Source organism: Serinus canaria, chromosome 1A (genome assembly GCF_022539315.1).
Source record: "Serinus canaria isolate serCan28SL12 chromosome 1A, serCan2020, whole genome shotgun sequence".
In the NCBI taxonomy this organism is placed as follows: domain Eukaryota; kingdom Metazoa; phylum Chordata; class Aves; order Passeriformes; family Fringillidae; genus Serinus; species Serinus canaria.
Genome location: NC_066314.1, coordinates 54,904,545 through 54,928,433, shown reverse-complemented (window position 1 = coordinate 54,928,433; position 23,889 = coordinate 54,904,545). Strand labels below are relative to the sequence as shown.

Here is a 23,889-nt window from a genome sequence, read left to right as displayed (position 1 = left end):
AGCTCAAAGCTCTCAGTATTTTGGGAACATTAGCAATGATGCCTCCTAAACAGGTGACAGTGACTTGAGAGAGTGTTTAGAAAATCTAAAACTTTCTGGGAAAACAGTCCAAATCCTTCAGCCTGGAAGCAAAGAACAAATTAAATCTCTTTTCCCTGAGAATTGTTGGTCTTGCCTTTTTGTACAGAGCAAACTAAACTGTGTTTGCCTCAGCAGGGGAGGTGAGCCATGTGGGACAGAGTACTTTATGTGTGAAGGTTAAAATGTTGCTTTCTTTCTGCTCAGATGCAGTCTGGCCTTCTCAGCTTGCCTTGAGTAGTGGAAAGATTATGTTTATTTCTTAGCAATCTCTCTTTAGTGTCTCACACTTACCTCATAATTATCTGGTATCAGCAACTGCTGGAAATGTGAAGCAGACTAAATGGAACACGTATTGATTTATGCAATGGCCTTAGTGGGTTTTTTTGTGTTGTGGTTTGGCTTCTTTGGGCCCCTTCCCCCCATCTCTAAATCCATTCTTTGTGTTAAATACACTTTCTTCATTTTACCCTTGTACAGACTGGAGATCTGGTATCTGGGGATTTTCTGCAGAGGGAAAGGAAGCCATGAATTTTGAAGCTACTGAAATATTCAGGAGCTCAAATGTCTACAGCTATTCCAGACAGCCTTTGAAACACTAAAGCAAGTTTTATTACAGAGATTAGTTTACGTTACACTCATTTATTAAAACCTAAGGACATCTTTATAAAAACTACTGTATATAAAGATGAGAGCAGTGCAATAGCAGTGTAAAACACATTTTTGGTTTGCTTGGCAATCACTTTAGAAAGACAACATGATTCATAATGTGAAGTCAGAGAATTCTGCAAAAAATAGGACAGGATTAGACCAGAAACTAGATTAGCAAATCATGGATCCTGGCATGTGTTGATTTCAAACACCAAGTGTTATGGAAACAGTATTATCATCAATGTATCAATAAAGAGAAATCACTGCAACCCTACAATTTCTAGTTAGCTTAATTAGCCTAAAATAGTCTGCTGCCTATCAAAATAGACCATTGTACTGTATATATATTATTTTCTTAGTAATTTACTACTTTAGTAAAAGGAGGACTAGAAGAAATGCCTGTCTTCCAGAAGAGAACTTTTGAAGCTGAGAAAAGGTGTTTCTTCCCAGCAGTGGTTGAGGTTTTGTTTTTGTTGTTTTACTTTTCATACACAGTCACAGGTGATGGAATAGAACAGACTTTAAAAAGTCATTTTGATGTGCTAACTTCGCTGCTTCTTCAGGTGGACAGTCCTCATACAGAAATTACAGCTGTAGTAAAACTATAAAAAATAGGTGTCTAAAATAGCTGCTACAATATGCTGAATTATACATTAAGAGGCCAGATTATTTTCACTCTGTTTTTTGTAAAATCCATAACCAGGCATGAAAGATGGTTAAATTACAACACCAAGTCCTGCACAAGCTTTATAACTTATTTTTTTCTGTCCTACATTACACAAAGCAATTACTAAGAAGTTGGACATAGTTCTCAGTGAAACAGAAGAGAGGAAATTATTTGGGCAGGTGAAGGGGCTTCTGGAGCAGGAAGCTCCCTAACAGGCACTGAGATAGACAGCTGCCATTGTCACATGGGAGGTGTAATATATGCACTTTTTAAAGTGTTAACTTCAGATCCCTTATTTTTCCAAATATATCAGAATGGACATAGAGAAAAACATAATAATTTTAGTCAAGACAATTTCTTTTAGAGAAGGATTGCATTTGAACCAGTCTCTCTGCAGAAATAACTGAAAAATTCATTGCAGTTTATCTGGTCCACCATAATTTTGATCAAGGAAATGCAGGGGGATATCAGAGCACAGCTACAGAGGTGGATGAGGTGTTCAGGTGACTGTTTGTGCAGCCAGTGCTCTTCTCCACTGTCCCAACAGCAAGGAAGAAGGACTGATAGAAATGACAGTAGGGATATATGTAGTGCACTATTTCCCCTTAATTTAAGGCCCAACTAGCATTAGTCTTATTCAGGATCTTTTATTCTGCTAAACTAGAGAGACTATCAGGTGATTATAACAACACAATTGATGAAAAATTGTTCACCAGCTACAACATGGATTTATCCATAAATTAATTGGTAGGCAAAATCAGAATTTCAGCCAGAGAGTATCTACCTTATATTTACTGGCTCTGTATAGAGAATAAAAGAAAACAAACAAACAAAAAGCACATCCATTACAAGGTATACGTGTACTAGAAGTAAAGCATAAAACTGCTCATTAATAACGCACAATTCCCAAAGGGAAAAAAACCCTTACAAAATACAGTAAGTCACACAAACCAGTATCTAATACAAATTTCCCTATGAACATAAGCTTTTTCCAAAGCTCTCTGTGGTAGTCATCACCTCACAACAAAAGTAGATGCTGGGAGAAGGTATAAGGACCAGGCAGTTACTGCAAAGGACCACACTGGTTACTGTGGATACTTTTTTGGGTGCCTGCAAGATTATGAATCTTGGAGCCAATGAGGAAGTGTGGAGGACCTTGATGCTGGCATGGATGGCATCACCTCCAGCTACTCCGTTTGCTTTGTTTTTTTTGGAGAGTTTCTAAGGTGTAACACAGGTGTAACACCCCAGGTGCACTGTGGGAGCTCCCTTAGGTCTCTCCAAGCTGGGGGATGTGCAGGAGCTTCCGTGATGAGTGAGAGCAGGCCAGGCTTGAAGCTTTCCTGGGACATGCCTGCAGGGTGGCACTTCCACCTGTGAATTTGTTCTTTTAGGCACTGCCTCAGTGATACCTGGCATATTTAGTTGTTGAAAAGGGGCATGTGCATGTTGGCATCCTACTCAGATTGGGCTTTATTTGAAGACTGGGCTTCCAATCCTGTGGTATCCAGCCTTGTTGGGTCCTCCAACACTATTTATTCCTTCATGGTTTTAGTCACATACCATCCTGAACTCCAGTAGTCATGAACTAACTCAAATCACTGAGGAGTGTCCCCTTTGAGTTCAATAGAAAACTAAAATTCATTCAGCCAAAGAGGTACAAAAGGAACACTTGATTATTCATTAACAAGGTGTTCCTCATGTTGTGGTTAAATGGTAAAATGTAAGGTTATTTTAAAGTTACTGAAATTTGCAGGACAAAATATTAGATGTGAAGGATTAAACTGGCATTATCATGGCATGTGTTATGATTTCCAGATGAGCACCTCTGTTTGCTTGTCACTGGCAGGTTCACCATGCAAATACCTTAAATAACTGAATTTCGCAGGATTTGCTCATGTAATTGGTACTGTATGACTTTAAAATAACCCTGCCCTATGGAAAGTTAAGTCAACCTATTGCAATCCAGTGATCAAGTGCTCCACATACCTCTGTGGCAAAGTCATTGCCTCTCTGGCTTACAAATGGATTCTGAGACATGTGGTGTAAACTCTGCAGCCAGGCAGTGGCTGAGGGAATTTGACTATTGCCCTGAAAAGGAGGGGGACAATGGTATTATTGCTTTTGAAATATACATTTTGGTTTTTTTCTGTTTCCCTTTCAGCTTCAAGGAGTATAGGGGTGGAATGCTGTTGCATCCTAATAAAGGATGCCTTCTTCAAGAACCTGAATTTGGAAAGTCTTAGCAGAGCCATTGCCAGTGATCTAAAAATGTGCATTATGGTTGAAGCTACCCTGCAGTCTGACTCAATGAAAGGGCTTTGCTTACTTTTGTAATGCATAGGACAGTATGGTTAACAGTGATGTGAATTACCAGCATCTACCCTATTGTGACAAAATGTTCACCAGAGAACTTAGGAAAAACTCACATTCAAGATTCTGACACTTAGGCTGAGATTAGGCTCAAACGGCAATTGATGGATGGGGAGGCAAAGAAAAGTTATCTACCAAAGGTTTGTCTTGTGGTCGTTTTCCACCTTTGTGTGGATTTGCCAGAGCAACATAATTTTCTTCCTACTGAGCATTTTCACAAATATGATGCTTCCTTTCAGAGATAATAGTGTCAGTCTAGAATTAAAATATTGCTTACAGACTGCTTTCTCCTGGAGACTCTTTCTATATCATTTGCCTGTGTAAGTTGTTTGAATGGTGTCTGTCCTCAGGTGACTTGCTCAATCTTCCTCTTGTAGTCTTTCTCTCTCCTGCTTATCCATATTTTTTTCAGCTCTTGTAATTTAGTCAATTTTCTTGAAAGCTGCTCCTTGAAGTCTGGTCTTACCTCTCCCATCTTGAGGCACATCAATATAATTTTCTGGAAGACATAAAGCACAGATGTTTTCCATAATGTTTCAGGAACACCCAACACAAAAGTATTTTCTGTAAAGAAAACCTTGTAGTATTCCCAGCTGCAGATTTAGTTTGGGGAGGCAAGAAAGAAGAAGGAAGAGCATGAGGAAGAAAGAGGTGTTAAGAGGCTTCTACCTCCCTTTGTTAGCTCTGTGTGGTCTGGTCTACCTTGTGTGTGCTATGGATGGCTGCATTCTCCTTCTCTTGTTGGATTCTGCATAGCCAGAGGGGAAGGCTTAGCTTGTTTCTCCCTGTTCATATTAAACTGGTCATATTAAACTGGCTGCTCACTCTGATCCCTGTTCCTTTCCTCTGAAGAGAAAATGTGCTTCTATTTCCATATATATACGTGGGTAAATAATTTATTTATGTTCTTTCCTTTCAGAAGTGTTGTAGGTATTACTAAGTGTTGCGGTGTGATGTCATAGCTTGCTTCAGTTATCCTAGTCCTTCCCCAGGTGCCAATCACCTCTCCTTTCCCTCAACCTTACCCCTGCTGAGTGCTGTCAGTCCTGGCATTCCAGAAGGGCGTTGAGTGGTTGGCAGAGTTCAAAAGATGCTCTGCATCCCTGAGGGCCATTGGCCCATCCAGGTGTCCCTGTCACCTGAGACCTGCCTGCCCTGCACCTGGTTGGTGGGATCCCTACACCTTCCCTCCCCCTCTCCCCGGGGTTAAAAGGAACAGCAACCATGCAGTTCGGAAGTTCTGTTGGAGCAGTTGCTGGATTCAGAAGCCTGTGGGCCAGAATAAAGCTCTGGATCGAAACCCTCCAGCAGAACCGGACTCCTTTTCCTTCATCCTTGCCTTAAAGCTTCTCTACCAGAGGTAAACCTGAGCTACAGCTGCAGCATCCAGATAGCCAAAGGTGTCTCTGAGATGAAAACACCACAGTTGCTGCCTCTTGGTCAAGCAGCAAGTGCCAGACAAGCTCAGGAACGACCCATCCGGCGGTACTGGCATTATTCCAATAACTAAGCTTTTTGCTTGCAGCACTTTCTGGACATTACAGCTGCTTTAAATCTGCTGCTTTAAATCTTATACAGAGCGTGCAACTGGCTGTGGGATCCATCCACAGACAACTATGACAGTGTGCAGGGGGCTGGGCTGAAGGTCCAGCTAGGGAATGTTTTGCGGCAGACTAAGATCACTAATCATAGTAACAAATTAAAGAAATACATCTGTTTACTCAAGCAGGTAAAAAATGCAAGATGCTGGGCAGTGCAAGGTTGGGTATGCAGCCACCTGAGCCATAGCACAACAGTGTTACCTTAATTCAGACTGAGGAATTTTTCACAGTACTGTCAGCCAGGTAGGACCTCCAGACAGAAATCTGAGATTTTCCTGCAACTCTGGGGGTTTAGACTTTCACCCAAAACTCAGTCACATGAGACCTGCCAAGGTTTGACAGCTAATTCCTTTCTAATAATCAAATAGCCTACACAACCTTTTTCATGTTAGAAATAAAAAAAAAAAAAATGTTTTGTTCTGTCACTTGTCCTTTTTTGATATAGGTAGAAATGCACATTAACACAACATGCAAACCTGCTCTTGTAAGATCTGCACACAGATGGAGTTTAAAATTAGTTGTTCATATCTAGATGAGAGTCTCAGGAGACTTAGCTATAACTAATTAAAAAAACACCTGGGGAGAAAGAAACTGCACACTGTGAGTGCATCACATGGCTTGCAGGTACCTCTGTCCTTCATAGCACCTTCAGTTGTTTCATCTCACTCTTTTGTAGATTGCCACATGTGCTTCCCCTCCTGTGAAATGCTTGACTCATCTGCTATCTACATAATTTAAATCACTAGACTGTTTGACAGGATACAATTTTTTTTATTTATCTATCTTTGCTTTTAAATAAATGTTTAGGGATGAAGCAGATAGAGCAGGCATTTGTGTGTCCTAGGACAGACTCCAATTTTAAACGTGTCAGACCTGTTAGCCAGTTACTCTTTTCCTCTACCTGAGTGTCCCCAAGTTGCTGCTGGCCAGGTCCTTCTTCAGGTGAAGGTAAAATCAAGAGTGTCACTAAAGTGAGAGTTCCTGGAGTTCCTGGACCCAAAGACCATAGGAAAGTTCATGAATATTTGTCCGAAGCACAGAAGCTAAAATACCACTCCTGTGAGTAGCTCTGGTTTCCTGCCAATTCTTCTCCTCTGTCTAAAGCTATGGGAAAATGAGTGGGAGGATGTGGACAGCAGAGCCAGACCCCACTCAGCTCTGGAAGCCTCTTACAGCAAGTAGGGAGTATTTGCCCTGCATTTTCCAAGCTGGATGAGTCTGGGCCAAATCCACAGCTTCTCCATGAAACCAAACAGGACAGTCGCTAAACTATAAGGTCCTCTTCCCCTACAAAAAATGAAGTGGGGTGTGTGATTGATTGATTGATTGATTGATTGACTGTGGGCTGGACCAGTAAGGTTGAGAGGTACTGCTTCACATCATTTTGCAATGGCAGTAACCCATAAAAATACCTGCATTTTCCTAAGAGAGATGAATGCTAATTTCCATGTGCAAGAGTGATATATTCCAGTCCCCCAACACAGTGTGCTTGGCAAGAAAAACCCTGTGTTTGTCACTTTTGGTCACTGCTACAGGGTTTTAATGCACTTAGAGCTGAAGCCTGTGCTCTGGAGGTGGCTCAGGTTGTGCTTGAGCCTGCTGCTCCCTGGCAGAGGTTATTGTCACGGTACAGCACCCCAGGCTGTTCAATGAACAGCACCCAGGCAGCAGGGGGGAGCTTCAGATCAGATATTAGGAAGAAATTCTTTACCATGAGGGTGGTGAGGCCCTGGCACAGGTTGCCCAGAGAAGCTGTAGCTTCCCATCCCTGGAAGTGTCCAAGGCCAGGTTGGACAGGGCTTGGAGCAGCCTGGTCTAGTAGAAGGTGTCCCTGCTCATGCAGGGGGTGGAACTGGATAAGCTCTAAGGTCTCTTCCCACCCAAATCATTCTGCGAATCTGTGATTTTCATTGCTTGACAAGGCAGCAGCCAACTAAAAGGTTGCCTCCTCTTTGACAGCAGTAATTGCTTGGTAGTTCAGTTCTGCTGGAATTAAATGCCAACCATTAGTAATGAAGGAATGATTCAGAGCCTCTGGAGGCAAGTTTTTCCAGAGATTTCTGCCATTTTTCTAACAAATGTGGTGAACAGGTAAACAGGTAATGAGGTAAACAGTTGCCACCTTCACCATTGCAAGGCCTCTGGTTAAAAAGCGCCACGGATCACCACAGTCCCTTCAGACCTCAGATACACCCTGGATCCATGACTTACATGAGTTGTGGCTCACAGATCACACGAAAGCAACCAGCCTCTGCAACCGTTCAGGTTTTACTCTGGCATAAAATGGCACTACACTGATCTGAACAGGCCTACTGTGATCTGCATCTGTCTTCCAGCCTGCTCACTGGGACTGGGAGAAAAGCTTTTGCTCTCTCTGAGCACAGGCACAGCTGGAATGCCAGGCTAACAAACAGCTTTCTGTAACAGGAAGCCCTTGGTGTCTACACCTATTGTTACAGGAAATAGGAATGTGCCCTCCTTGCCCAGAAATGGAAGGACAAGGGAGGACAAAGCACATAGCACAAGACTTCGTAAAAGCCTCACCAGATTGAAAGGGAGGACATGAGAAATTAATTGCAGGGCAAGCACTAAATGAAAAGCCATTCTAAATACATTGTCTAAATATATTTCAAACCAGAAGAAAGAGAATGTAATCTAATCCCTCTGCCTGTGGAGTCTGCCAAAGAGCAGGGAAATAACTTTCATTGTTTGGAATCTGTAGACTCCTATGGCTATGTTATACAGAGCATGTAACATTATATCCAAAGTATATAGTAAAAGGTTGCTTGCATTACCAATACTAATCCTTGAAAGTTATAAAATTCCACAGTGAATGCTGCTCATTTAGGTTTGCTCAATACCAAAGAGATTGAATGTTCAGGATTTTTTGAACTGACAAGGAACAACTCAGCATTAAGCAGTGGTCCTGGGTGTTGCCATCTTGTCATCAAGGAGCATTGGATTTGCCTCTGTCTTCATCCCCAGGCTGAATTACCTCACTTTTGATGGATCACAAATTCTCCTCTGGTCTAGCTGTGAAATGCATCCTAGCACCTGCATGATGTTCAGATGGTAGGAGATAGTGGCAAATAAACTTTGTCACAGCCACTGCTAAAAATAACACCATCACTGACAGCCTCTGCTAATATTTCTAAATAATATCTGGCTCAGGGAAGACAGATATCTGGTGGTTAGGAGTGTACACAAAAGTCAGGCACTGGACATGTTCAACTTGGAAAACACCCTGAAATTTCAACTCAAGTGCTGTTTTCTACTGTAGCTGACAATTCTGCAAAAATGGAGAGAAATGTCAAAATATGTTTGAAAGCAAATACCTCAGGACGGTGTTAAGGTTTAAATAGAAAAAATGTACAATACATGCCTGATTCACCAGAGTTAAACAATGTTGCTTTGCAGGTGGGAAGAAAGCATTTGGATTATTTAAATTTTCCTTGCATTATGCTTATGGCAGTGTGTTTGCTCATGCTGCAACGAGCTAACATCAGCACAGTGTCTGTGAGTTCAGACACAAGGTGTGGATGTGACCTGTCAGGCTGTTCTCCCTTTTACCTAGGAAATGCAGGTAGGAACCGGGCATGTGCTTACTTCCACTGCTCTTTCACAGCTGAATCCCTTGTCTATCACCTAAGGGCACCATGTGTAAAAAGGTGATTGCTGTCAGCTGTCTCAGACATCCCAGCGCTGACTGTTTACACTGGATCGCTAGAAAGGCTTATTAGAAAAAAACAACTTGTGAAGCAGTTGTAAAGAAGTTTCCATCTGAATAGTTTGTTATGAGCGTTGGTAGGCCTGCTTTTTAAATTGCTCACCACTATTATTATCGATGCCTTACTTGAAGAGATGGGACTACTGTCGGGCTAAAAATGATTTATTACTCTGATAAACATCAGCCTCAAAGGCCGTGAGATTTTAGAGGGGTAAGAAGTCGGCCATAGCTCAAGGTAGTCACAAGTTTTTTCATTACAAGGCAATATAAAACATTCCAATCCAATAGAAAATTGCCACAAAGTTTAGGGTGGTTTTTTTTTTTTTTTTTTTTTTTTTGCAACCTATCACCCTAACTTAATTCTGCTGCACTGCAGATACTTTTATCGAATGGGCAATTATTACAGGTACACAGATATACATCTATAATAACATCTAAACTCTTAGCTTACTCTGTACAATTACATTGCTACACTATAAAGCCCTTCACCATCTTACCCAATATCATTTCTTACTTAAGATATAGTCTTACTTACAACTAGAGAAACATAAGTTTATAATTTTTCTGCTTAATGTCTATCTACTTTTTTTTACATCAATCCAAGCTTCTTCCAAGGCTGTAAATCAAACCCTTCAGTATCTGTGGAAGTTTCTAGCTTTCCGTTTCCTACAACCTTTCTTAAGAATCTCACCTCTTACAGATCAGTCTAAGCTTGTGCATCTCCCATAAGAGCTCAGGGGATAAAACCTGAACTGCACATGGCATCACATCACTTCTGAGAGCTGCTCCCTGGTTTTGGAGGAACTTTAGACACTTTGGGAATCTCTCGTGTACCCAAGGGACAGGCTGGCTTGGGCAGAGAGAGCTGCTGGCAGGTGTCAGGCAGGTGCCTGCTGGCCAAGTCCTGCTGCTGTCCTGCAGAGGAAGGTTGGTGGGTCAGGGAAGGTGCAGGGCTGCTCTCTGTGTCAGAGGGACAGACAAGAACTTGAAAGATTTGAACTCCACTGCTGCTTATTTTCCAGAAAAATCTGAAAACAATATTAAGACCTTCTAATTACCAACAGCTGTGTACTCCCCACTGGTGTGCATTCACCCATGAGCTTGGGATATCACACCAGTGGAAGGGCTTTCTTTGCCCCTTTAAATTATTTTTAAATTTGATTCCATGACTTTTTGCTGCTAATACTGAGTTCAGGGATGGTTTTCAGAGGAACGCTTTGCCTATGTGATGGTTTGGGCTTCACACTGGTACACTTACTAGTTTGGTCTTGTATCTAGGGCAGTGCTGTGATCTGGAAGCCAGAGAGCTAGGAAACAAATTGCAACCAGTCAGGAACTGGTTTTGGTACAGCACTGTGGCCACACTACCAAAGATCTGGCTGCTCTTTTGGGAAGTGAGGCTTAGGATCTGCTTGGATCCAAGGCCTGTCCTGCAAATGGATGCAGGAGGAGGTTTGGAACTTGCAGTGAGCCTGGAGAGCTGCAGCAGGCAAGGACTGGCCTCATCCAGCTCCTTCCCCTGAACTGTGGGTGTAAAAACAGCAGCTGGCTGAACTTCTGTCATTAATGTGACTGCCTGGCCAACAGAGCAAAGCTAAGAGGGAAAACTGGTTTCCTGTAGAGTCTCTGGAATATCTATAACTGTACAAATTAAATACATATTTTGTCCCATCATCTGGGTTGGGTGGGAGAGGAATGAAACCACACAGGATACAATTTTCTCTATTTTTTTACTGATGGCCATATTTTACAATCCTCACTTGCAAAGAGCAGTGATTTGAAACCAATTGGGTTGCTAACATAAATAAACATTACTTACTGTTTTTGAAGTATCCCTATGCTCCTGAAAGTTAAGTATATTTCAGTTAGTAGCAGTGTTTTTCATTTGGTAGTTCCTGAATTGGTTGATACTCCTGAACACTGTTCTGGAAAGTAAAAACATCCAGGAGAATTTCTGAGGTTTGTTTTTATTTTAAATGGAAATATGAAGCATTCAAAGTTTGATTTAAAAGTTTTCAATGGAGGAACAGATGAAGGTTTGAGCCCATTAACTGAAAGATGATCACTGAAAAGCTGTGTTTTTCCTCACTGAAGAGCTGCAGTCTGACTTTTCATGATCTGAAATGTTTTCTTCCTCCTCTTAAGGGTATTTCAGAAAAATACTCAAAACACCCCAGGTCTTCCAAAATGTCTTAAAAAAGTGGATGGCCCATTACAAGTAAAACTGAAAATTAATTGGACTTACTAATTCTCCGGATATTTATGAAACCCTTGTGTCATTACCAGGCTGCCTGAAACAGATGTGTGGCTTGAGGCTGAAATTCATCTGGTTGATTGTTGATGAATTTTCCTGCTAATATGTGGCAGTCCTTAAACAGCTGATATGCCTGAATCAAAATTTCTTTGTATGATTCAAAAAAACCCCCCAACCCTGGTTTTGCTATGTAAACGGTTTGAGCTGCTTTCAAGTTTTTTCAAGATGCCAAGGCATCGTAATGCCAAGATGAATGTGGGTATCCATGTGAAGAACTCTAGACATTATTCCACTTGAGACTGTGCCCATTTTCACATCTTTTTCATGTAACTGGAGTGACCAAATAGCTTTAATTGCACTCCTATCATAGAGGAAGATATTTAAAAACAAAGGAACTATTGCTAGTGGCAAGAGAGTATTTTTTGTCTTCTTCTTTAAGGTCCAAGCATGTTGCTTTGGAAAGGAGACTTATTGCTGTGTGTACTGTAATTTAATGGCATATACTCCAAGTGGGCTTAAATCCCACCTAAATGCAGACACCAGAATGGTAAAATGGGTTAATTTCTAGAGAGTCACCTCAGGGTCCTTTATTGTCAACAGAAAACAACTCTGCAGATCCACTCTATTCCTCCTCAGACAGGCTCCAAAAGAAACTGATAGTGCAGGAACCTCTGAGTCCCAAGCCTAACTTAGGAAATGAGAAGCCCCACTGGCCCCAAAAACTGAATTATAAAAATGTGCAGCAGTAGTACAGATTTCTCTTAACACCATCTTCACTCTCACACTGCCACATGCAGATACACAAATTTGTATGTAAATATATGAAACTCTGTTTTACAATCTAGTACCACTAAGTGGGAGGGTTTCTGTAGTCTCCTTGTTCTGGGTAGAAAACTTCCCTCAGGTTTATTCATGACCAGATTTTATGAACATGTATAACAGACCTGTAACATCCTACAAGATTCTGATAGAAAACCCAAGGCCTGTAGGTATTTCCTCAAGCAGATTCTTATCCCATATATGCATGTGCAGTCCTAGATTTTTTTCCCCCCTATCTCACAAACTCAGTGGCAGGAAAGGTGAATCCCTGAGGCTCATGACATGCCAAGAGGTGCTGCATGTTCCTGTGGGTGGGGTAATAGATGGGCATTCTCTAGAGCAGGGCTTGATCCCCTCAATTTGTTCTTGGTAGTGCTGTAAAAGTTCTAAAAAAAGCTGTGAACTTGCACTATTTCTGCATCAGTGGTAAGGACTGAGCTATCTCTGATTCAAGCTCATCCCAATTTCCCAAAAGCTGATGTCACCACCTTTCAAAATCTGTTCCTAGAGAGTAGCTCTGACATCCCTCGGACACTCAAATATTCTCCGTGTGTGCTGAGCTCTTGTACGGCAGTGCCAAACCATTCATCTTAGATCCAGGAGAGCACAGTGGAAATACAGGAGGCTTTACAAGAGCATGCCCTGCTGTGTTAAAATTCAGGTACATGATAGGAGAAAAAAGCTTCCTTTTGTGCTGACTGACAATTTGAATTTAACGGATCCTCTAGAACGTGAGGTTTAAAAACAAAAAACAAAAAACCAAACAGTAAAACTTGGCATGTGATTTATGATGTAGCTTATTGGGACACTGCCTTTCCCTGCTTACACAGTCTCCTAATGCACTGAAAATACTGCCAGGGATTTTTAAAAACCTACAAGCACCAAAATTTTGGTTCAACAGTATTGCTTGATTTAGAAAGAAGAGCACTTATAGAACAGTCTGGTAACTTTTAATTTTTAAAATCTATTTATTTATAAATGAAGGACAATTTAAAAGGCTGTCTGTGCAAGCTATACTCAGTATAGCTCACAGTATCTTTGCCTATGGGGATGGTCAATTCTAAGTGTTGTAACAGGTTTTTGCAAGTTACAGCTGAGGGTAAATGCAGCTGTTATGCAGGGCAATGTGGTTTGTACCTTGTCATTAACTGAACAGAAACGTTATGAGTAGAGGAAAAATGTGGCCAGATGTAAGGAATGCATGTGTTTGTTTATGTATCTATTTATCTGGCCCACTTTTCCTGTATATAATCTCTGACATTTTTAATATAGGTGTAGCTTTGTTTCTGTGTAAAATTCAAGAATAATCTACTGAGCTAAACAACAGCTCAGGCCAGCCTACATCAGGTGAATATCCTGCTCTTTTTGCCCTAATATCTTGCCACCAGCAAAATTCAATCTCTTAAAAAATTGCTGCCTAGCATGTCCTGATGTCCAACAGAGGCTAAAATCCAACCACTTGCGTGGAAATTGAACTGCTGAAACATGCTTAAAGGAAAAAGGGGTCAGCCAAACGTTAGATTGGAATGTTCTGGTACCATTTGCAGAGCTTTGAGGAGCTGACTTCTTCCAAGGCTCACAGAAGTCAAGAAAACTGAAAGCCACTGAGATTTCAGGGGACTTATTTTAGAAACAGGACAAGAGTTTGTCGCAGATTCTCTTTGAAAGAATGTGGCAATGCTGGTTTACAAAGCAGATCAAATGAGTATATTGCTTGAACTGAATCCCACCTGGATCACTAAGAAATACTGCAGGCTCTTGTTCCTCTGTTAGGAGGGTGGGTTCTGCATAGGAAGGGGGCAGAACAGTGGAGGGAGGAGTAAGGTAACCAATTCCTGTGCTGGCCTCCAACAACCAGGGAGCCCCTCTGGCTGCTGGAACTGCTCCTCAGCCTCTGCATTTCATTTGGCTCAGTAAGCTACCTCCCCTTTCTTTCTTCCATTTCCATTTCTTTCTCCTGAGCATGTCTTCCAAGACAAGATGCATGTGCTGCTTCCCTCTGCCTCGCCAGAGGTTCAAATTGCTCCAGCTGCACAACCATCTATTAGGAGGGAGGAATCTGTTTCAGCACTTGAGTTTTGAGCACCAAACCTGTGGTTTAGCCCAGAGCTGCATATTTTGTCCAAGTTAAATTAGCTTTTTTAGTTAGCTCTGTACAATACAGGAGATTCTGTCATTTCTGGAAATAAAATGCATAATAATGACATGTGAGAAAAAGTATTTTTTGAGATAGTTATTACTTTTACCAAGACCTTTATTTTCTGCTCTCACTTTTCAGTTTAAGAGGGCTAGTCTTCTGAGTCAGAGCTCAAGAGAAAGTGTGTAGTAATTATTGTGTTGAGAGCTTTCATTGTAGGATGAAACCAGTCATGTTTCCTGCAACTGTTCTTTCTATGTATGTTTTTCTTTTCTTTTCACAACTGAATTTGTGTGGCTTTTCTAGCAGCAGGAAAATTTAAACTATTTCTTTTAAAATAAGTTTCTGAAGATATTTCAATAAACTACACAGAACTGCTTTTTAACACTAACAAAAGTATCAACAGCTAAAATCAATAGGAGTAATAAAGCCTTTGAAATTTAATCTGGTTCCTGTTTGGCTTCCTGTTGTAGATCCAGTCTATGTTTCTTTGCACATAATCATCCAAGCAATAAATAACTTTAAACTTCGTTTCTTTGCAGTTAGGAGCAGAAGGGCAACACCCACAACACCATCATTGGTTACAGCACTACACACAGGAAGCAATGTTAGAATGGCAATTTTATGCAGAAATGCTTCTTACCTCTTTCCTCCCCGCCTTTCCTATGTAAAAAAGTGATAGGAGAAATTGAGGTGTGCTGTGATGTGGAAAGAGAAGAGGCCAAGAACCCTGGGCAATTTTAGCAGAGTGCAAAAGGCAAGAAAACAATTTTTCTTCTGTGGTTATCTGAGCTGTATGGCTGGTTTTACACAGAAACATGTTTTGATGCCAGTGCTGGAACTGTGACTGGTTTATTATTTTTAAATTGTCTCACAGCTGCATCTAGATATGGGTGTGCTGGGGCATCAAATGTCCTTTGGGTGGAGTAGGAACTTTTGCATGGCTCAGTGCATGATCCCTGCAGAGGAGCGTTTCTTGAGTCACGGAGAAAGAAAAACAGGGCTTGGCTGGTGTCAGAACTGAGGAATTCCACTTTGTATGGCATGGTTTGAATGATAATTTACAAAGCGTGGAAAATTTTTGTTGTATACCATTATGACTGCCAGTTGGTGGGTTATTCTCATTTTGTTCTATGTTACTTTTCATTATTTGCCCCCCCCCCCTTTTTTTTTTTTTGCATCTGTGTGCACATTTCATATTGTGGATCTATTATATGCTCATTTTTTATGACAGAAATTTAAGCTTCTTAGAGGTGCCCAGTGATAACTGTAGCTATCACGTGTGCACCTTAACATTAGAGGAGAAGCAGAAAGGCTGTAAGAATGCAGGATGATTAATTCCACAACAGCTTTTACATGTGCACACTGTAACAGAGCCCATTGCTCTCTTGTCCACTATCATCTCAGAGCGCTTCCACATGAAAGTTGGAAGCCTGTTACAAAAACAATTTTCACCTCTTCAGTACTGCTACCACTTCTGGCTCTCTGAGCCCACAGAACCTGAGAGATGAGGACTGGGCAGGTGGTGCTGGGAATGGGCTTTGCCCAGAGATTCCCATTCTCGGGGGTGATTATGCAATCACTGCACAGTTCCACTGGCATCAGCAGCTATTATGCAGCAGCTGTGTAATCAGGCATTTATTGGAAGAGGTAGAGAAGGAAGAAGGCCACATGTTTGTCCCCTGCAGTCCTGAATGGCAGAGGGTGATACAACTGGAGAAAAGCATTGCGTGAGTTTTGATGTGCAGCTGTTGGTTTGTGTTTTGTGACAGCTCAGTGAGCAGGATGAGCTTGCCATGCTGGGAAAATGTGATGCTTGCATCACGCCAACCCCCTGCAGCTCCAGGCTGGGGCAGAGGGGCTGGAAAGCTGGGAAAGGCCCTGGGGGTGCTGGGGACAGCAGCTGGACAGGAGCCAGGTGTGCCCAGGGGGGCAGGAGGCCAATGGCACCTGGGCTGTGCCAGCCATGGTGTGGCAGCAGGGCCAGGGCAGTGACTGTCCTCTGGGCTGGCACTGCTGGGGCCACAACTTGAATCTAGTCTCCAGTTCTGGGCCCTCACAAGACAGACATTAAGGGGCTGGAGCAGCAGGAGGGGCTGGTGAACTGGAGGGGCTCAGCCTGGAGTAAATGAGGCTCAGGGGGGACCTTCTTGCTCTTTATCTCTGCCTGGAAAGAGACTAAAAACAGGTGGGGGTTGATTTCTGCTCCCAGGTAACAAGCAATAAGGTAAGAGGAAGCAGCCCCAAGTGGCACCAGGGGAGGTTTAGGTTGGATATTAGGAGAAATTTCTTCACTGAAAGAGCTGCCAAGCACTGGCAGAGGCTATGCAGGGCAGTGCTGGAATCTCCATCCCTGGAGGGATTTCAAAGCTGTGTGGATGTGGCACGTGGGGACATGGGTTGACAGTGCTAGTGGAATGATTGGACTCAATGACCTTAAGGGTTTTTCCCAGCCTAATGATTCTAAGAAAACTGATGTTGGTGTAAATCTTCTGGGACTGCAGCCTCACCCGTTCCCCAGATAAATCAAATTTTTGAAGATTTTTGTTCTCTTAGGGTCCTCAGTTTGGCCAGCTGTGCAGACCTAACTTCCCGTTCTTCCCACTGTTGCTTATGTTCCACAAGCTCCCTTGCCAGTTTTAAAATCACAAGTAATGGGTGGTCTGCTGCATCTCAAGACATTTCCTTGATCAACTGCCAACTTTAAAAAAAAAGCACATTTGGAGGAGATAAATCCCACTGGCAAATTTTGCTGGATAAATGACTTCTATAAAGTCATCTTCCAGCATAATGTCAAAAAAATTAATCAAGCCAGGCTTCCAAGAAATTTCATCCATCTTAAGATAAGTGGAATGAATAACCCCCTGGAAATGCCTCTTTCAACTTGTTAGTGAGGATAACTAGTAGATACAGTACTTTTAAATAGCCAAATTGACTAAGTTTAATCCTGCTCTTTATCACCAGTAAGGATTTGTATAATTAGATCTTTCAGGTATTGGATATTTTTTTGTCTTTGTACAGTCCTCTACTATTCAAAATCTCCTGGCCATGAAGAATTTACAGACTGAGCTCAAATTGCCTTTTAATGCTCTTTTAGCCTTGAGCTTCTTTAACTCCATAGTCTGACAAACTTTCCAGAAGTCAGATAAGTTCTGCAGCTCTTCCTGAATGCTTTCCCATCTGTCACTAGGATTTTTCCTGATGCAGGCCCTAGGGAAGGTGGTGTTTCCCTCTAGCAATCTCACACTACTTGTGAGACAACAATTCCCTACTTCTAATTGGCATCTCCTCTCCATGAGCTCCAGAATTCCAAATTTGCTTGTTTAGCCATCATCCCAAAATACCCTCAAAAATGCATCCCAAATTTTGTCTTCTTTTTATTTTTCATGCAAACACTGAGGGTTTTTTTAACTGGGATGCCTATTTTTGTTATGCTCTAAGAGGTTTCAGTGAATATTTAAAAAAATAAATTGAGTCAAGTCTCATTCCATCATGTAATTTTCTTTAAAATGCCTTAAAATGCAAATCAGGCTGGTGTTCTTCTGGCTGCTGTTAACTTCAGCAGCATGAGAGAAGTTTGGGAGGTTTTTGGTGGGTGAAAGGCTGATCTCTGGCTGCCTTCCAGTCACAACTTCTTCAGAATGTTTTTGGTGAAGCTGTGCTGGGGATGAGCAGGTAACAGGTGCAGGCTTCAGCAGCTCCCTGTGAGTCACCACTTCCAAAAACTGCGAATGCAACTGAAAATTACTTTGCCTCCATCCTATGCATGAGTGACCAAAATCTGTAACAGTAATCAACTCAGAATATATTTAATGACTGTTTAATTAATTTACTGTAATTCCTGATGAAGCTCACTGCAGTTCCTTTTCCATGTGACAGCCAGCAGTGATTTCCAGCAGACAGGAGGCAGCCTGTGTGGTGTGTACTCAGCAGAGCTCAGCTCAGGGATATGATCAGCTCGTTAATACACACAATTCCTGTAACTAGGGCAACTCTTTTGTGCATAAACTCCTCCCTGATGTACCAGTTTTTCAGGAAGGAAAATTGTGGGTGGAGCTTGCTCCCTTCCAGATTTGTGTCCTACAGTCATTTTTCTATTGTAAGCTGCTGTGCAAACACCTTTCCATTTCTGCCTTTAACGTTTACTGTCAATAGCTCTGTCTCCCAAGCCATTCCACCTCAGAGATTCTCTGGAGCCTAAGTAAAGGCTCCCACTATACAGAAACACCGGGAAACAGATAACCCTATTGGGAAGTGAAGTGAGGTAGATTATTTCCACACATAACCACTTTTTACACATCTTTTTTACATTCCTGCATATTATGATGGGTGCCAAATTCTATCCAATTATTCCTCTGCTGCTGCTCTATGCAGGTTACATAGCGTTGTGCTGATTAAACTCATCTCACATTTTTTGAAGCAATGTGCCTCACTTCTGTTCTGTTTTGGGATCATGTTGTCACCTGAGGAGGGACTACCATTAGCAGCATTCCTAATTGTGTTCCAGCGACATGTCATATTCCTGCCATTTCATGTCTTAAGCTGGTTTTATCTCCTCAGCACTGCAAATTTCCAAGAAACTTTCTACCTGGATTTCAAACTCTCCTAAGATGTATGTTTTTTCCTGCGGTGAATTGTAAGTGTCTGTGCATATTTATTTATGACAGTGTTGATCATGTAACTTCCCCAAAAGCTTTCAAGTGCCTGAAAACTGTTTGTTCTCTCATGTCTCAGTGAAGAGTATAATGACACAGATTTCAGTGCTTCTTGATCTATTTTGCTTTTGAGACTTAAACAGCTAAGATATATCTGATACCTTGCTAATAATGAAAATCTGTGTCTAATTTCTGGTTCTTTTCTTTTAAGTTTTTTTTTTTTTGAACGGTTCAGTGAAACATAATTATAAAAACAAGATCATACAGACAAGTTTTAGCACTTCTCTGATGAAATAATTACTGTGGTTGCTTTCATTATGATCTCATCAGGGGACAGGGACAATAAAAGTAATGATGTGGTAGATTCCTGACCTCAGCTCTCACTGAAAATAATTGTCTGACATTGTTACCATTTATGGTCCTGCCTTCAGCATTATCATGTAAGTTTCTGATTATTCCATTAATGTCTGATATTTCATAATAAGCCATCATTTCACACAGAAATTTTAGCTTACTTAAAAGATCTTCTGCTATTCCATAGAAGGATTAATTATTACATGTGGCTTTTTGCTTAATAATAACTCTGAAAATAATAAATAGGTCAGCACAAGATCTTCAGTACTCCCTGAGTTTAGGAAGTTGTTTTTTGACATCCAAAATATACATTTGAGTTCCTTTTCCAAGGTGAAAGCAGTGGCATCTTATTTCAGAGACTCTTACCTTGTTTATTCTTCTTCCTTCTCCCTTCTGTTAAAAGTACCAAGTGTACATAGACTGTTGTTCTGCAGGTATTTTAAGTAGTTCTCTGCAGCATAAACTACTGAAGATGGGCAATATCCTATCTATATTTTTTTTCTGTTTTATTTTTGAAATGTGCTTTCTTTCAGTTCAGAACAACGAATTACACTGAATCTCCTACCAAGAAATCCTGTTGCACTGTGCATGAAGTAAGGATTGTCTGTTTAAATCATTAACTCTAGCTTCTCAACATCTCCCCTTTTATTCTTTCTATCCCTGGAAATATCTTTGGCTGATGCTTAAGTTTTTCTGTTGTACTTCAGAACCCAAGCGAGTATGTTATTTTTCCGTGCATATTTAAAATGTGTAAAACATTAGTCAACTGCTGTTGAGCATCTAGCACCTAAGAGGATGCCAGGGGTAGGACTTCTGTAACTATCAAGGTATTTATAGAGTGTTTTAAAGTTTACTGGTTCCTATTGTGACAGAGGAGATGGAATTGGCTGATACAGTTTGGGATGCCAAACTCCTTCCTGTGTGATGGTGTTGTGACATTATGCAGTAAAATTGTGGGCTTAATTGCAGTGTTCTGATTTCACATAAATTTTATGCTGCTATCTGCTACTTCAGTAGTGTCATTCTATATCTGTATCATGGGGATGAGGTAATGATCTCATTGCAAAAAATTCTATCCAGAATAGATGAGAAAATTTAAATATGGATGATGTTCAGCTCTGGTTTCAAACAATTTTACTAGATTTCTTTCCTCAGCAGGAAAAGTTAATTCAGCAATAGTACTCAGATAACCTTTTAATCACTCACTTTAGAGTGAGTTACTAATTACTGTTTTCTCACAATTCTTTATCATATTTAAGTTAAACTGCTTCAACTGTACAGTCCCTTTAAAAGAAAGATTTTCTTGAAGCTGATGAATGCAACAGTCCCAACTCAATGAAAAGGCTGAGAAACAGCTGCAATAGGGAATATCAATAAGCCCACATGCCATGAATTTGCAGTTAAGAATGTAGAGAAATCAATATGGGGTCTATAATTTACAGAGCCAGAGGAAAAGGAGAACATGGCATGAAATTAATACCGTGTACTACATATGTATCAACAAAAGATGCAGTTTGTGCATATCTAGGTCTTTGTGCACACAAAGACTTAGATTGAACTGGACAAAAACCTTGCATATTGGCTTAAGTTCACATGCTAACAGTGAATTTCTAAACACAATGAAGAAAGGAAGCAGGCACTCAGAAACTTGAATTATTTAAATGCAAATGATAGAACCAGAATCTCCCAATTTTTTGCATGTTGTATCGAGGCAAGCAAACAAGACTTGGAGCACTGCAGATTTTGAGGTGTTTGGTTCCAAGCCCACTGTGTGTTTGTACTGTTGTCTTCCTGCCCTGGTGTGCTGGTTTGGGCTAGGGTAGAGCTAATTTCTATTTTAACAGTTATGCAGTTCCCAGTAAGAAAGGTAAGAATATTTAGAAGAAAATACATTCGGCATTATCTGTTATTCTAACCCAATATATTCCAAAGGCATTGGAGGCCCACAGATAATAGTAGATGTAGCTTTACACCCCTACCTAGTCTTTGTAACCAAACAGATTTTCTAGGTCATGTCAATTCCCAGAGAGTTCTTTCAAAGAAGCACAATAGAAGTACTATTATTTTTTTCATCTTTTTAAAAAACCCAAATTACTCATGTTCTGACTTGCCAAATTTAGTCTAACATAAAAGTCTAGGTTGAGGCTCTAAATAAAAACTATGCTTGGCCCTATGATGTAAAATTCCGCATCTTTAAAATAGCATATTCTATTGCTGTTCAGTCAAGTAATTCTGCAAATGTGAAGCTGAGATCTTATTTACCTCAAATGGAAGGAGGCAGCTTCTTTCTCTTGTTTACTGTAAATAATTATATCAAGAGCAGCCTCTGCACAAACTCCTCCGTCACCACAATGGCTCATGATTTTGGTGGATTGTGTGCACAGTGACCCACTGCAGCACTAATGTACCATGACACAGGCAAGACTGCAGCTCCTACAAGTCACTGAAGGAAGCACTGCAGTGATAGCCCATATTCTGTTTCAAAATCTGCTATCAAAGCAAATTCTTTCACAAGATCTTTTTAGCCACCAGCAAAATATTCATGCGGTTTTTGTATAGTTGCTGAGGACATGATCAGTTACCTGCTGGCTCCTAAACTCTGCCAGTATTTTTATAGGCTTTATTCTCTCTGGTGCTTTGCTAGTCATCTGAAGAGGTGTCAAGTAGCAGGTGAATAGCAGCAGGCTAGAAACTATTCTATTTGTTGTCCGAAAGACGAAGTGCCCCAGAGGAATTCACAGCAAAAGCAGATTCCAGCATCTAATAAGGCAAAGTAAAATAGACTTGCCTTTGCCTAATCCATTCCAGCAGTGAGAAGGAAATAACAGGGCTAACCCTGCTGGGCTGCTCCTTTCCTGATTCAAGCCAGGCAGCAGGTTTCTGAAACTGAGAGTCACAGAGCACAGGTGTGACCACAGGCAGTGCATCTGCCTGCTGTTGTGCAGGAAGGCAAAGAACACAGAAGCAAATGTTGGACTTCAGGACAGTATTTATTCCCTGTGATTTGCATCCTTGATGGAGGTGAGGAGGAATTTAACATCAGCAGAGCAAGGCTGAGAGATCAGGTCTTCCTCTCACATCCAGAACAAAACACAGCCACAGAGGACGTGGAGGAATTCTGCCAGGCTGCCCTGGCCCACACTTCTTAATGTGATCTTCCTCTTTAGACTGTTTTAATTATATTCCCACAGTTATGAGAACAAGTTATTTCAGCAGTCAGGATTTTGATTCCCCAACTGGCAATATTCCATTTTATCGCCTCCCTGGCTTTTACTTTGCTGAGCAGTAGAAATAATTTGCCTGCTGCTTGTTGCAGTTCCATTTCCAGGAGTAAAAGCTTGCTCAGGTAACCAACCAGACTGCAGGTTCTCCCTCGGGCCAGGCAGTGTGGAGGGCCCAGCTCATGCTCTGAAGGATCACCATGAGAGAAGAAACGGCTGTGTGAGCTGTATGAGCTCAGTCACTGCAGGCTGTGCTGGTGCTGGGGCTGCAGAAGGTGCATCCACCATGACCTTCTGCCCACACAGGCCTTGGGCAGCCCTCAGGTGGTTTTCATACTAAAGAAGAAATCAGCATTAGTTGGACTGCAAAATCCACATGCTACAGGATGACTCAAACCCATTTTTAAGTCCAAATGGGGTTGGATGCTCCTGAGATTAATGATTTTCCTTCCTATCCTGGTATGACACTGCAAGAGCAGCCAGAAACTTGCCTAATGGATTCCAGACCTCTTTACTTATAATAATATTATGGCTATACATGGTTCTCTTTGTATCAAGTAAACAACGAAGTGATCCACTGTGACAAATGTTTAAACATCATAGGGATATTTCTACCCACTCTATACTATAACTTGCTTAATTTTTCCCTCTGACATACCCAATTCATTGCCAATTCATAGCACTTAAAATAGGGCAATGAAAGAAATGCTGAAATAAAAGACAGTTACATAATTTTTTTAATCCAGAAAGATCTGAAAGCTACTTTACAAGCTATAGGTTAATCCTGACATCCTTCTTTGGACAGTTCCTTACACTGACAATTCTCTGCAGTACTCAAGGGATTTGCAAGAATCACTTTCCTATTATCATCATTTAGTGTCTTCTAGAATGGGCATATTTTTAGCTGTGCTCAGATGAATGTAGTACAGGAAGTTAACAACTTGAACAACATCTGTCATTACAAAAACTTGAAAACTGGTTTGGAAAATGTTTTTAGCTGTATTTAAGTTTCTTATAAGGGGGCTATATCCATACTTGTCAGGATTCATAGATGTATTATGCATTTTCAAAATGCTCATCTGTGCACAGGAACCATTCTAACAGTATATCATATATATATATATATGTATACACACACACACACAAACACACAGACACACACACACACACACAGACACACACACATACACATAGTGTGTTTGTGAGGTGCTAAAGAAAAATGCTTTTTTTTCCCTGCAGACAGAAAAGCTGGGGTAAGTTTAGAACACATTAAAATGGCAACATAAACTGAAAAGCTGATTTTTTTAGACTGGAAGCCTGGTGTGTTACCAAAGCAGGTTTCATAATCTAGA

The 23,889-nt window shown here is 41.1% G+C and overlaps 1 protein-coding gene across 3 annotated transcripts in view; it reads right to left on the bottom strand.

Moving 5' to 3' along the window:
- Positions 1-699: 699 nt before the first annotated feature.
- Positions 700-23,889, bottom strand: part of SHISAL1 (shisa like 1) — a 73,449-nt gene continuing 50,259 nt past the window's right edge. For all 3 annotated transcript variants that reach the window (XM_018918549.3, XM_030238638.2, XM_050970071.1), the window contains one exon: positions 700-4,268. In XM_018918549.3, coding sequence (XP_018774094.1) covers position 4,268 — 1 coding nt within the window. In that variant the 3' untranslated portion in view covers positions 700-4,267. The remainder of the gene's footprint in view (positions 4,269-23,889) is intronic.